The 15,467-nt window shown below is 37.0% G+C and overlaps 1 protein-coding gene across 6 annotated transcripts in view; it reads right to left on the bottom strand.

The window, feature by feature from the left end:
• Positions 1–3,110: 3,110 nt before the first annotated feature.
• LOC142144645 (two pore channel protein 2-like) overlaps positions 3,111–15,467 on the bottom strand; it is a 78,097-nt gene continuing 65,740 nt past the window's right edge. For all 6 annotated transcript variants that reach the window (XM_075203748.1, XM_075203743.1, XM_075203744.1 and 3 more), the window contains 7 exons: positions 14,518–14,605; positions 13,524–13,593; positions 12,758–12,977; positions 11,083–11,173; positions 7,619–7,732; positions 5,727–5,821; positions 3,111–3,382 (listed from right to left, as the gene is read on the bottom strand). In XM_075203748.1, coding sequence (XP_075059849.1) covers positions 3,237–3,382; positions 5,727–5,821; positions 7,619–7,732; positions 11,083–11,173; positions 12,758–12,977; positions 13,524–13,593; positions 14,518–14,605 — 824 coding nt within the window. In that variant the 3' untranslated portion in view covers positions 3,111–3,236. The remainder of the gene's footprint in view (positions 3,383–5,726; positions 5,822–7,618; positions 7,733–11,082; positions 11,174–12,757; positions 12,978–13,523; positions 13,594–14,517; positions 14,606–15,467) is intronic.

Below are 15,467 nucleotides of genomic sequence, written 5' to 3'. Positions count from 1 at the left end.
ACCCTGTTGCAGCGCTAACAGCTTCCACTCTTCTTGGAAGGCTTTACAAAAGATGTTGGAGTGTTTCTTTGTCAATTTGTGACAATTCATTCTGTAGAAAATTTATAAGGTCCGGCACTGATGTTGGACGAGAAGGCCTGGCTCTCAATCTCTGTTTCAGTTTATCCCAAAGGTGTTCCATGGGGTTGAGGTCAGGGCTCTGTGCGGACCAGAAAAGTTCTTCCACACCAAACTCGTCAAACCATGTCTTTGCTTTGTGCACTGGGGCACAGTCATGTTGAAATAGAGAAGGGCCTTCCCCAAACTGTTACCGTAAAGTTGGAAGCATAGTATTGTCCAAAATGAGTTGGTATGCTGAAGCATTAAGATTGCCCTTCAGTAGAGATAAGGGGCCTAGCCCAAACCCTGAACACAGGCTCATATCATTATCCCTTCTCTACCAAATTTCACAGTTGGCATAATGCAGATATAACTTAGGTAACGGTTTTTTGGTATCCGCCGAACACAGACTCTGCAATCTGACTGCCAAACAGAGAAGCGTGATTCGTCACTCCACAGAACATGTTTTCACTCCTCCACAGTCCAGTGTCTGTGTGCTTTACAACACTCCATCTGACGCTTGGCATTGATCTTGGTGATGTGAGGCTTGCATGCAGTTGCTCGGCCATGGAAACCCATTCCATTAAGCTCCGGCCGCACAGTTTTTAAGTTTACATCAATGCTAATGGAAGTTCGGAGCTCTTCAGCTATGAAATCAGCACGGAATCTTTTACGCACAATGCACCTTAGCAGACATTGACCCCGCTCTGTGATTTTATGTGGCCTTCTGCTTCGTGGCTGAGTTGCTGTTGTTCCTAAATGCTTCCACTTTCTATTAATATCACTTACAGTTGGCTGTGGAATATCCAGCAGGGATGAAATTTCACGAACTGTCTTATTGTAAAGGTGGCATCCTATCACAGTACCACGCTTGAAGTAACTAAGCTCTTCAGAATGGCCTATTTTGTATCACAAATATTTGCAAATGTGATTGGCTAGGTGCTTTATTTTATACACCTCTGGCAATAGGTCTGATTGAAACACCTCAATTCAATAATTAACAGGTGTGACAAAATATTTTTGTTCATATAGTGTATATATAGTGTATATCTTCTAATGACAATGAACTCCAAAACATTGCTGGAAAAGATACAATTCATACAATCTTTGCCTTAAAATTAGTACCTTTGGGGTAAAAATACAAACACATAAGGCCTGATTTATTAAGGAAAGTTAAACAAAACAAAAGGAGTACATTTGCATCTTGGCAAAGCCATGCTGCATTGGAGGGGAATGATAAATATATAATGTGGGGACAGATTTATAGTTTTGGTAGGGTCTGTCCTAGATCAGCTTTAAAGTTCAATGCAAAAAGAAAGCTTTCAAATATTTGTGTGCTACAAAAAAACAGCCACTATTTAACTTATGTGCAAAATAATAAAATAATTTGCACCCCTTGCATCAGAGGCGGGCTGGACCGGGGGGCAGGGGAGCCGCTCAGTCTAACGGCTGTCTATCATCTGATGCGGCCGCGTCAGCGCACAGACGATGCGGGCGCGTCATTATGACGAGGCCGCGTCACGTGATGCGGCCGCCTGTGCGCCCCCCGGGCCGAAAACTGCCAGCCCGCGCCTGCCTTGCATTGTAATATGGTTTGTCCCGGAGAAAACTTACTCCTTTTCTTGCCTTATATTTTTTAATGAATCAGGCTTATAGTCTTCTCTACTGCAGATGAGATTATATTTATTCCTTTCATTAGCTTACATATTCAGCTACATCCACCGGAGAGAGAAGATAACACATAACCTGATATCAATACAAACCATCCACATTGTGAAGTATACAGGTCCACATGTTCTTATAAATAAACTATTTATTTCGAATATAAAATATTTTTATTTGATACATTCTACAATTGAGAATAATAATTCAGCTCCAAGATTAGATGTGGTTATTGAAATGATTTTAATAGCTGTGCATAATTCCCAACACAGATGTAATGCAGACATCTGCAGGTTGTCAGTACTAAGGATCTCACTATTGTGAGCATTTATCAGTCAGTCAATAAAGTATATAATAAACAAACAAACTAATTTAACTCAATGCGGAATTTGTACATATGTAAGGAATACAATGTTGAATCCAATGGATTTTTTAATTTAAAATACATTTTCAGTCCATGTGTATCTAAAAATGATTGGTTTTAACTAAGAAAAAATTTGAGCCATTTATAGCAACAAATTAAATGTGTTTTTTTTTTAAATTGTTAGAATTTACTCAATGCAAATGACAGCTAAAATTTGATAAGCACTCCACCATTGGGGTTAACTTTGTTCTTTCTTTATCAACATAACAACAGTCTGAACATAAAACAGTCACTGGTATTTACAAACATCACAGGCTATTGTTATTATGGTCAAATATTCTCATGTGGTTTTTTTTTTTGTTTGTTTTTTTTACATTTGTGATAAACGACAGTTAGGGCCACAAGGAGAAATGTTATTAGCATTATACACTACATCAATTTACATCAATTTACCAGCAAAATGTATGTATGTTTTGGCACATGTTGGTTTGTAAATGTTCCTCATAGTGTAGTTGCATTCACCATTACTGCACAAAGCCATTAAATCAGTGAAGGACAAACGTGCTTGGTGAAGTGTTTGGAAAGTATGTTTGGGTTTAGGCAGTAGTGTTGAAGAAAGATGTATTTTCATTATTTTTTTAGTGAATGCGTATTAATTTCATGAACACATTTTCATAACGTGCTACAAACCTTGAAGGGAGCCATTTTTTGGGCTGAAGCATCATGAGAATGTAGCCTGCGGAATTAGTGGCGATATATCAATAGCTGCTGCTGCTTGTTCTTCACACAATAGTTCTTTCTCCACTCTGTTTAGGCAAGTGCTCTGAGGAAAGTAGTAGGAGTGACACATGGTTTGGGAAGGGGTAAATTGATCTTTATTCTCTCAGGGCCGTGACTTTTTTTTTTTTCTTTTTTTTTCTTTTTTTTTTTTTCTTTTTTTTTCTTTTTTTTTCTTTTTTTTTTTTCCCATAAAAGAGTAACTCTATAAAAATAAATATTTTTATTAGAAAAATGCAGCAGTTTGAGCAATGGCAGTGTGGTGCTCATGATTCTCAGCACAGACTATTGTTTTCCTTAATTCTATATGGCCTCACATGATACACATCCAACACTAAGCTGATTTGCGGTATGTTGGGTTTTCAATATAGAAGTCATTAGGAGACAGATTTAAAATATCCTGCATTGGTGGACCTTCATCTTCTGGAGGTAGCTCCGACTCAAACATACGCTGTAACAAGGCATCCACCGTCCTGTACCCTAAAAGACAACAAAACAAAAACCACACGTTGTAAACTGGATATTATTGTATATTATTCCAACATAATCACAGTTTGAAATGTATATGAATAATACCTTAAATCTTAATGACAGTATTGCCATGGTAGTTTGGATAATGCTAAAGATAACCTTGTTAAATGACAATAAACTTACCCCTGACTCTGCAACAGATCATTTTCCTAATGCAGTTAGAGTACTGATTGGATGGCTGTGACCAGAGCAACCAGATAGTTGCCCTGGAGACACTGTAAAATATAAAATTCTGCTAGTTGCAGCAGAATAATGAGCCTTTATAGAGGTGCCATGGGAAGGTGTGTTAGACACGTGTCTTTTTTTTTGGTCAGTCACCACAGAAAAAAATTAGTCCAAGATGTGTTTCCAAATAATATTTGGAACAAAACAAGCTATTTCACTTACGTCTTATTGAGGGACACTGCTAGACATAGGGGCAGGTCCAGATTAAGACATTGTAGGCCCCTGTGCTAAGGGTACTGTGAGGCCCCCATTTGTTAAGCGACTTATGCCCAACCCGATATTACTGGGGCCCTCAGTAAGTTACAGGTTTTAGTCTTGTCCATTTACGTCCAGCGGAATTTGTCCTTCCTGCCAGAGGTTCATACTTTCCTACAGGGAGCTTCTTGTTCTTAACTCTTTGGTACATCCGGTAGAGCCATGGGACCTGAACTTGGATCTTAATGCGCTGGCCAGAGAACTGTTTGAACCCCAACATTCTGTGAAGCTTCGGTATCTCACTTGGTAAGTGGCCTTTCTACTGGCAGTGTCTTCGGCACGCTGTGTATCTGAGTTGGTGGCGTTGTCCTGCATGCCCCCCTTCCTTGTTTTTAATGCAGACCAGACGGTGCTTCACACAAAGCTCTCTTTTGTTCCTAAAGTTTTTTCTCAATTTCATCTGAATCAGGAGATTGTAGTACCTGCTTTCTCTCTGAAATCCTTTAATAATGTCAACCTGGAAGATGTGGCACCATACTCACAGCAAATGGAGTCTCAATGGTCATCATTCTTTATTTTTGCCATTATTTTCCAAACCAGAATTCCAAAAGCTGAATATCCATTTCATACATGGCTGAGAATGGGAATTGATAACATCCAAGCCTTCTCATCTAGAAAGCTAAATTTGACTGATCAACTTTAGAAAAATGTGAGATACCATGAACACAAAATTAGCATTACACCAAGCTCAACTCTACACTAGCTCAGTAATTAAAAGTAATTAAAAATGTGTCAGTGTTGAATTGGTCCAATGCTTTGATTCTTATGGGCAAAAAATCTATCTCCACTCACTATATTATACATAACCTACTGACGGCATGAACATGAAATTTGGATCCTGCTTGGACATCTTCCCACATGTAACCCTTGACTAATTTCAGTCCCTACCTGCCCCATTGGAGCTTACCATCTAAATCCGCTTACATACACACATACAGGTCAAGAGAAACTAAGGGCAATTTAGTAGCAGCAAATTAACCTACTAGTATGTTTTTGGAATGTGGGAGGAAACCGGAGCACCCGGAGGAAACTCAAGCAAACACGGGGAGAACATACAAACTACACACAGATAAGGCCATGGTTGGGAATTGAACTCATGTCCCCCGTGCTGTGAGGCAGAAGTGGTAACCACTAAGCCACTGTGCTGCCCAAGCTATAGTGAGATAACAGAGAATAATATAGTTCATCTGATGCATAAAATAGTATATGTTTTGCCCAGCCCACCCATCACTTTACTGCCTATAATAAAGGTCTTCTGCAGAGAGATTACACTACGCCCACACTATTTTGCATACTATGGGACCAAACACCTCTTAAAGTTATTCGTCAAGTCTCTTACGTTTTAGGAAAGAATACATAGTTCTTTATTAGCCATTATCAGGATGATGAAAGGATATTAGATAAGAACAGGAAAAAGAATATAAAACAAAACAAACCCTACCACAACCACCTACCCTGTCAAACACAAGAGTAAAAATTGACCTATATGTTCAGAAATAAAAACTCAGAGTAGTAAACCAACGGACGAGAAGCAACTCCAGGTAATAACTGATTAATCAAAGGGGCGTAAAGCTTTTGCATGGGGAGTCTATTAATATGAAAATCAATCAACTAGGAAAAAATGAAAAAAGTAATTTCAGCAAAGAAAGATAAAACTAAAAACTGTAACAAACACAAGGCCATTCACGTGCATGGCCATAGTGGACAGATGTGCTGTTTTAGCAGTCCTGCTAAATTAACAAATAAGAAAAATGAGAAATTGCTGCACGCTATAAAACATTACACTCCCATAATAAAACAAACAAACACGTACGTTTTGAAGCTATTCGGAACATCAATCCTCTCTGGTTCGCTTCCCCAAATGCAGCAACATCATTTACACAGTTTTCCATGTTGTCTTCTAAGTTTCTAGAAGGAAGATATCTAATTTATAAGACGAGTACCACTGAATGGGTATAATTAAAAAGTATATCCTATTTTATGGCAACATACACAATAAAAAGGGCAGCTCAATCTTAAAGGAATTAGGACAGTGGTAGGAGGACAACTGTGAACCATGGATAATTTATCATTATTTATTTACACATAAAAACAACACATTTAATAAACATCCATAAAATACAATACTGTAGTAAACCACATATGAAATGCTTATAACTGCATGTTATCGCTAAAACATGTGAAACCACCCCATAATGGAGAGTAATAAATGCCTAAACTATAGGATCCATATCATGAGAAAAAAAGTCAATCACTGGATATCCATTAAATTGTTCAATAACTCCGATATATGGAAATAATTTCTGCAAATATGTACACACCTTACAGGTCTTAAAACACAGTTATATAATGTATTCTATGTGTGCCAATGTATTTAGATGTTATATCACTATTCCAGATTATTCAGTCATAATTGCAGTGCAGATTGAACAATCTCAGAAATGCCAGCCCAGCTGGTTGTTTATAATGATAGCTGCTTTAGAACATAAAGACTGCTGGTATCTTAGCAGATTTCTGGAGAATGACCTGCTAGAGTGTTAATCATAGAGCAGTATAACCACATTACTTGCCTCCGTGAACACAGGAGGTATGGTAAGGCACTGGCTCCTCCGGAATGTGAGTTCCTACCTCTTCTTAGAGCCTAAGCTCCGTATTGGTGGCAATAAAATGTAAAGCGACAGCCAGCTGAAAAGGCTGAAATATGTAATCCAATACCAACAAAATGATTTTTCTTCCAATGGGTGTTGTATTAATCAGCATGTGTCACAATGAAATTAAATGAAAGTCTAATGCTTTTCATCGCCAAGATGCGATTTCCTCAGAGACATGTTGAGACGAGTAACGTGGTTATACTGCTCTGCGATTAGCACTCTAGCGGGTCATTCTCCATGACATCAATAGGAAAGCTATTGATATAATTATTTTGTTTAAAACTATAATAGAATATAGCAAACTTCAAATGTAATGCTTTAACGCTATAGGCATATAACCAAGAGCTAATTATTACTAAATCCTCAATAACAGAGGGATAAAGAATAACTAACTAAAATTAAATATATACGCTGTTAACAAAATCACCGATTCTACACCTCAGAGGGGATATATACGCAGCTACTCAACAGAAGTTGTTGTGATTCTACTTCATAACAATTGAAAACAAAATGAAAAAAAAAGAGAGAAGCGCAAGTATATCCTCTCTAGAGTAAAATATCAACAGAAAACTATATTGAAACATTTGTTTAAAATGTATTGCACAATACAATATCATTAAAAACATAAAACATATAAAATAAAATAAATTAAATTCACATGCCAATAAATAGGACAGTTCGATTATGACAAGTTGCATTAAAAAAAGATCACTTATAGTGCGCTAATTAATTTCTTTTTCATCCAATGTCAATTATCTCTGAACGAACTTCTGGATTCATGTCACGTTATATAAAATTGAAGGACCATTCACGCTTGCTGCAGATCACAATCACTTGGATATCCACTTAATTTGTGTGTCACTTTAACAGAAGGAATCATGATCAATCCATCTGACTCACGTAGTTCTATTAGCGGTTTCTACATGACGCCCATTGGAACCGCGTATGCTACATGAGTCAGATGGATTGATGGTGATTCCTTGACATCATCATGATTGCTGTGCATGAGATATATATAGGATTGTCACATTCCATGTGCACAGAAGTCACTCACTCCGGTACTGCCATCCCTAGCTCCTGGATCTTCTTTTCAATGGCAGTCTCAACTTCACTCTTTTCCAGTGAATACTCCACAAAAAATGCTTCCAAAATAAATGCTACAAAAATACTGTAAAACAAAAAATATGTATCAGTTCTGGAAGAAAGATAACAAAATAAAAAGGTTTCTTTTTAGCAGAGTCTCCTACTCCTAGCAAAGGAGGCATCTATTTTCCGGGCTAAACCAGTATACACCCTATTAATTTGCTACAAATGGCATCATTTAGGCGTTACCTGTCTATTATTAATGAGGTTCTGTTTCTTAATAGATTGACAGCTGCATTCTCATGAATATTAGTTCAGATGACAATGTTGATGCCTACACTGTGTGCAGGTGACAGGTCCAGTTTAATTTGGTACGATTAAAGCAATATTCATGAGAATGCGGCCTACCATTTCACTAGGAATTAGTAGCATTGAATTAGTAACATCACTCCATGCCTCAGTAATGCCACTAGTTTCTTGTGAATCCATAAACTAATCTCATGAATGTTGGTTCACAACAAAAAAGGGCTATCCCTTAAGGCTGGGTACACACTACAGTGCTTTCAGCCAATTATCAGGCAAATCAAACGATAAACAACTGTTCTGCCCAATATCACATTAGTGTGTATGCTGCAACGATGAACCATTATTATTCCAAAGCACATCGCATTGTTTCATTTAATTTCACAATTTTTCCAATTCAGCAATATATATGCATTCATGACTAGCAGTGTCCAAAGATCTCTATGGAGGGTGCAGAGTCACAATCTGTCCAGACGATGGTTATAACAGATGAAGAACACAGATAAGGTAAAACGTGTTTAATGTGTACATATGAATCAGAACTTTGATTTTAATCGTTGGTAGCATTAAGGATATCGCATCGAGAGAAATTTTGTATAGTGTGTACCCAGCCTAACTATAATGCGATAATATAATTTTCTTGTACAAATATGTAACACTATTAAGAACAATATAATGATTCTCTCTTGAAAGCTACTAATAGGGTCCAATCGTCTGATAAGCAGCAATGGCTTTCCAGTAGTTTAGCTGTCTGTGATGTCATCTGTGGTTATTCTATGCTATATCTGAAATTATCTAAAATATAATATATACTATAAAATACACAAAATAGTATATGATTAGGGTTTGAATACACATTTCATAAAAACTTCAAATAACTTTAAATAATTTGATTTTTAATTTGTTTTAATTAGAAACAGTGGCGAGGGATACAGGAGTATGAAACTGGGTGCCAAGGAGAAGCAGCCCAGCGGGCAGTGTGCCAGGGAAGATAGGAGATGGAGCGACGGAGAAAGCATCCCAGGGATGGAACAGGATACCAGGGAAGGGGCAGGATGACTATAGAGAGAGAAGTGTGTTAGGGGACATGGAGCCAGGGGAGAGGGGAGGCGGTGACAGGAAAGAGGATGCCAAAGTAGAGGACAGGGTGCCATAAGAGAGGGGAGAGGGATTTTTGTTCTTACCTCCCCTCTCCTTCAATGTAATGGAGAAAGTGCACCTTTTAATTAATAAACTTGGTGATCAATAGCTCATGCTACCAATCAGTCAGCATTGGAGAACCTTCTACCCTCTTTTGTAGCAGCCCCAATCCCCCTTTTCTACACAACACCATGGAAACAGTGCATACGCCTAATGTTTTACTGCCATCGCCTAGTGGGGACCTCAAGTTGTTTGATATCCCTGGGAATCCCCAATGAGATTAGCAGTGATGATGAAACAGTCAGCGAATGCGCTGCTCCTAGTCTAGTCTAGCTTATGTGTAAGAGTGAAGCAGCGTTGGTGGGAGGGTGATTTGCTAAAGTGTTGGTGGAGAGTGTATAAGGTCCCCAAATGCTGCAGGGGTACCCTCTCTGGCAATTAGATTTCCGGGCATTTCCAGTTTTAACTGGAAAAAAAACAAACAATTTTTTTCTGCTTGAATCATGATAGGCCTGTAAAATGCAACTAAGGTGGATAGTTATCAAGGGATGATTCTGGTCAGAAGTTTAAAATCAATCAAAATTGAACAGAAGAGAAATTGTCAGTACATCCCCCAAAATCTCCAAGCTATTAAAAATTATTTATTTTCAACACAGGAAATTGTGGGCGAGTTTATCCTGCTGAGCAAAATTATTGTTTTTCTCCATTCATTTTAATAGGCAATGCATTCCAATGAGCGCAGAAAGCCCATTGAAATGCATTGCCCATAGGAATGAATAGGAAAAGCTCAACCATTCACAATCAATGTTAACATGCTGGCTGTTTGTAATTGGCTGAGCAGGTACTCTCCTCCAGCACCATTGATAACGATGGGGTTTGCACCAAAACAATGAAATACTACCGTGGAACTGTGCCCAGTGGCTGACAAGGCATGCTGGGACCAGTAATACTCCAAGCTCCAGCATCTCAAAGCAGACAATGGGTGCCAGAGCTAGCTATGACTTGTAGCTCCACAACAGTATTTAACTTTAAAAAAAATATATATTTATATATTTACTTAACAGAGCATGTTCCCTTTCATTTTAATTGGCAATGCATTTCTATGGGCTTTCTTCACCAATTAAAATGCATCGTACATTGAAATGAATGAACTCTCACTCATTTTACTGGTTTAAAGGGTAATCTCAATTGTCTGAAACCAATGACATTATTTTGAAGATTTCCATGCTGATTTGACAAATCACTCTTTAATAGATACCCAGTGCTCTACAATTCACAATGCAAATTTATTGTTTGAGGTTTAAATAAGTGTAGATTTACTAAATCACTAAAATATAGGAGATTTGATCAAAATCAATCTTTTGATAGATGTCTCCTAAAGGAGTTGTTTAAAAAGTTGGTGCAAAGATAGGCTTTAACCCATGGCAACTAATCACATCAGATTTCACTACTCAGGCTTACTCTAGAATGCTGATGGTTGATATCTGATTCTTATTCCATGCATTGCTTGCCACTACGACTGGGTTCTCTGATGGCTCAAACTGTCCTACTGAACTCGCTTAAAACAAACTTTTTAGTTTGGGGTGGAATTCTTATTTAAACAAACCTTATGAAACTGCAAAATTGGAGAGTGCTGCACAAATGCCATTATGATGCAATTTGCCTACTTTTGTGGAAAGTGCATGGTTCTGGCATATGCAGGGTGTAAAATGTTGCACCTATTAATCGGAGAGACTGAGTTGGAGGACTCCCGGCTGATTATGTGGGCTAGACACAATTGTTCACCCAACATGCAATAACTAGGTTTAATTTTATAGGGGAAAGTATTTAAATGAAATGCGATTTAACTGGAATGTGGGGGTGCACCTATGAGTGAAATATAGTGCAGGAGTGCATTTTCTCAGGTTTGTAAATGAGCCCAATTGTGTTTAATATTCCCCTAATTAAAAAGCTCCAGTTGTCTCTATAGAGTATGGTAATGGTAAAACTCACTTGATGATCATAATCACAACAACCACATGGAAAGCGATGAAATAAATTTTTGCTTCCGGACGGGTTACCAGAGAGAACCCAGTAGCGAGAAGTATTATGTTAAGAAAAGTAACAACCAAGTATAATAAATTACAATGATTTCATACACAAATTTCAAGTGCCTGCCGCATATTCATGTCATTACTTCCTTCCTATTGTTCACATTTGTTATATAGATCATTACAGATATTCCTTTTACTGACTGTCTCTTTAAGTAAATCTAATTAGTACTATACTTTTGGCAGTGTGATATTAACCTTCATACTGTGCTCCACTTTGACCACAACAAAGCTCCTATATTTGTGATGCACTGGTGGACACAGGAATGCATTTGCATTTTTTCGATCGCCCCAAAAGAATGTTACATATTATTATTATTATTAGGGACTACTTTCTTTCGGTAGGTAGCACATTGTAAGATAATGATTATATGTGCCAAGTATAAAAGAACAGGCAAAAATGAGGAAAAAAAGTGTTTCTCCAATACTGCTCATGACGTTTACAACCTCACAATTATATCCAAAACTATTACGTGATCCTGTCACAGGTTCCAGGAAGAAAGGAACAAACTGTAATTATAAAATTAGCTTTGCAGAGGAGTAAAACCGGCCACACATGCTAATATCCGATCATTCAATCCAATCGTCTTTTTACTGCATGACTGAAAAATTAACATGTATGAGGGTGACAATCTATCCAATACAATGAAATGAATATCAACTAGAAAAGAACAGTAAGAGAGCGCATATAGTGTAGTAAGTTTAGCCAAACAACTCTATTAATGCTAATAGTTATGAGTACTTAAATCAGAAAAAAAGTAGAATTATTTTTAGTATGAAATCTTCTTTTTTTCAATGATCATATATATAGATTCTTAAAGTCTCAGTCTTGTGTACTGATGGTTCTGCAAAACACCCACTTACCAACCAGGCACCTGAAAAAACAAGGCCAAGAGGCCACTAGTGTGAAGTAAGTTCTATTAATTAGATAAAATACCCGTACATTGAAAAAAAATCCTAAGTCCCATAAATAAAGGAAGTTAAGGAAAGGCTTTGTATAACGCTGTGCTCTCCTTAGGGATCTCCCTAATTTTGTTTTTGCTTCTGAAGCATAGCAGAATACGTTGTGGAAGAATTTACTTCACATTAGTGGTCTCTTGGCCTTGTTGACTTGGGTGTCTTCTTGGTATGTGAGTGTTTTGTATAATCAACAGCAGACAAACTAAGACTACAAGAATCTATATGTGTGACATGCAGGTTTGGGGTGTTAAGATAAAGCACTTTTTTTTTTTACTTTGGTAATAGTTTTTTAAAGCCAAATATGTGTTTTCCCTACATTATTTAAGTATTAATTTAGATGTGTATTTGTAAAGTCCAATTACTGAATAATATACAATATAAAGATAATAATGGAATGGTTTGTGAGCTTTATGATAACATAAAGTATGTTTACTGTGTACATGGTATGCTAAGGAACTCACTGATGGAAACTCAGCTGGTAGCTCTTATGGTCAGTCTAAACTTGGACACCATAAATAACTCACATCATTTATATATCCTCCCTCAGAATAGATAGATGCTGATTGACAGTGTTGTCATTTGTAATAAAGCACTTGTTTTAATAAGCTAAAGGATATCATGCCACTGGTTGACCACAGTCAGCTCCACTAGTACAATGAAGGCTGAGCCCAAGTCGTTGAAGTTATTTCTACAGTATTTGCTTTTGGCAAAGGTAGAGTTTTTCAGCGCTTGTGCTCCACACTCCTGGGCAAAAGGCTCAGTGGAATTTTTAGGAAAGAAAAGGATTTTGTTCTTGAAAATTTCCATTCCGATGATGGCGAAAACATAGTATGTTGCCTGAGAAGAGATAAGTAGGTTTATGACAAAATAGCATAATAATTATTCAATTTACTTTTAAATGACAAACTCGTCACATTGCTGTACAGACAATGAGACAATCAATACACAACAGTGGAAGAGATAAAGAACATGTAGTATGCATGTGCCGTGTTTTTCATCAATAATGACTTGCAGAAATATATATATATATATATAACAACATGCAAATTATAGCTAACCAAACAGTGGGGAGTTGTAGCACTATTTTGAAGTGTTTTTTTTTATTATTTTATCCAATGCCAGATTTTATTACATTTTAAAATAGGAACTTTAAATACATGTTTATGTCTTCAGAAATACTGTTTATGTGCAGTGGGAGAATACTAGAGGCATGTGTTTATTGTCAAGTTAGCCAAATTAGTAGTTCTCTTTTCTAGGTGTCCCTAAACATCTACCTTAACTAGGATTGTAATAACTGCACCTTTTTTAAGTTTACAGATACAAACAAAAAAACATGGTATAGCAATTGCCTAAAAGCAAGACAATAGAAAAGATAATACCTACAAATATAATACCACAGAATGTCAACATGGTGGGGAGGATGTTTATCAATGTATTCATGATGACCCGAAACCTGCAAGAAAAAAAAGACAGTCCACTTCATTTAAAAAGGCTATTTTCAGTATAAAACCAACAACAAAAAGTATAACAAAGACGAGCAATGGAACAAGAGTTTCTGCAGCCATATAAGCTGGAGGAGTAGGATTGTATCTTTATAGACAGTTACCATGAGAAATACACTACATATATTATTTTGCAATACCAATTATGACCACCAGGAAATGTATTCTACAATATATACCATACAAATATTATATATGTATTTGTAAATGGGCCAAATTATTTGGCAAACATTAAAGGTGGAACTGTCCCATTAAATGTTTTTGTTTGTCCCTAATTTAGTTCAATTTAAATGTTTATATCCTATAATCCTTCCTAACCGCGAACATGAAAAACACAGGCAACAACCGGCATTCTAGTGAGGGTGTGGTTATACAGAGGGTGGAATATAATGGAATAAAACCATTTAAATGGGCCTTTGTGCAGAGAATATACCAGGTGGTCAGGCAACATGGTACTGTCCAGTTTTCATTTGAAATTCAATCAGAGTTTACCCCTAGATTTGTGAATGCAATTACTTCATTAGCAAAAGTATTTGCAATGAATTAGACATGTAATAGCTGTTTATAAAGTTAATTGTTAGCACCCTTACTTAATTGAGAGCACTCTTACTATGTTTATCATAGATGACTCATAGCCTTTTATTCTGTCCAGCACCCAGAATAAATACTATGTATAACACCTAGATTAAGCTTAGTAGTCAGCTTCAGGACACCATAAATCCAAGTTTGACTTGAAAATGTATTTTCTGGTAACAGAGGGGATCCGAGTGAAAGTACCCCTGCATAAGTACTACACAGGGGGTATTAGATAGTGAAGGGAAATACCCAGAAATGTACCAGTTCAATGGTGTGTCAGAGAACAATGATAGTAATACCTCTGAATGCTGTCAATAATCCTGATGAGCCGGAGAACTCTGAGAATGAGGACAATGTCTAGGACCTGTTGGCTTTTGTACTGAGACACTGTATAGAGAGAAGAAAATGTAACATTTAAACCAGCTTAAATCATGCTACAAGCTTCAAACCAACGTATACAATGTGGAATCCAGTTTTTCAAATCAATCAGCTACAATAATATCATATACACTTAATATAGTAAATTCAAAATGTTTATCAGGATCTTAAAATGATCAAACACTACTGAACAACCAAGGTTCAGTACTGTACAGAAACAAGAGACATGCTTCCATCTCCAGCATAAAACGCAGATCAATTAGTTGACATGAACAGGCTGCAATTATATTATTTTTTGACAATACATGTTGGTGTCTTGGACCACATAACATGGAGAAGAGGTCAACACATCCAACTCATTCCTAGAGCTGCATTAGCACTCACTGACTGTCAAATGGCAGCCTTGTGTTCAGGACCATTTCCTAAAACATTCTTGCATTTGTTAATTTACAAACTAGGAAATGCAACAAAGAGAAATCTTTCCAGAAGTAAAATTATACTGCCCTAACCAGTCCCACAACTAGCATAATGCCAAGGGGGCATGCTTTCATGAAATAGTTTCCTCCAGCCCACCACCTGGTGCTCAAATAATGTTTAATACTACTGTTGGACGAGGAAAAAAATATTGAATTATTTTCTGCAATGAGAGTGGATGGCAGAGCAGCCATTGAATTAGAGTTCTTAAAACAAGAGCTGTCAGAGCAATGAAATTTAACAGTGACCAGTAATCACAAGCTGTGGAGTACCTCACAAATGAGAAAAGTCCCGGGGGTATGATGTTGCCTATAGCAATCAATCAGATTCTAGCTGTCATTTTGTAGAATGTACTAAATAAATGATAACTAGAATCTGATTGGTTGCTATAGGCAAC

Source organism: Mixophyes fleayi, chromosome 3, assembly GCF_038048845.1.
Source record: "Mixophyes fleayi isolate aMixFle1 chromosome 3, aMixFle1.hap1, whole genome shotgun sequence".
Classification (NCBI taxonomy): domain Eukaryota; kingdom Metazoa; phylum Chordata; class Amphibia; order Anura; family Limnodynastidae; genus Mixophyes; species Mixophyes fleayi.
The sequence above is the reverse complement of the archived record's forward strand: the minus strand, read 5'-3'. Positions and strand labels throughout refer to the sequence as shown.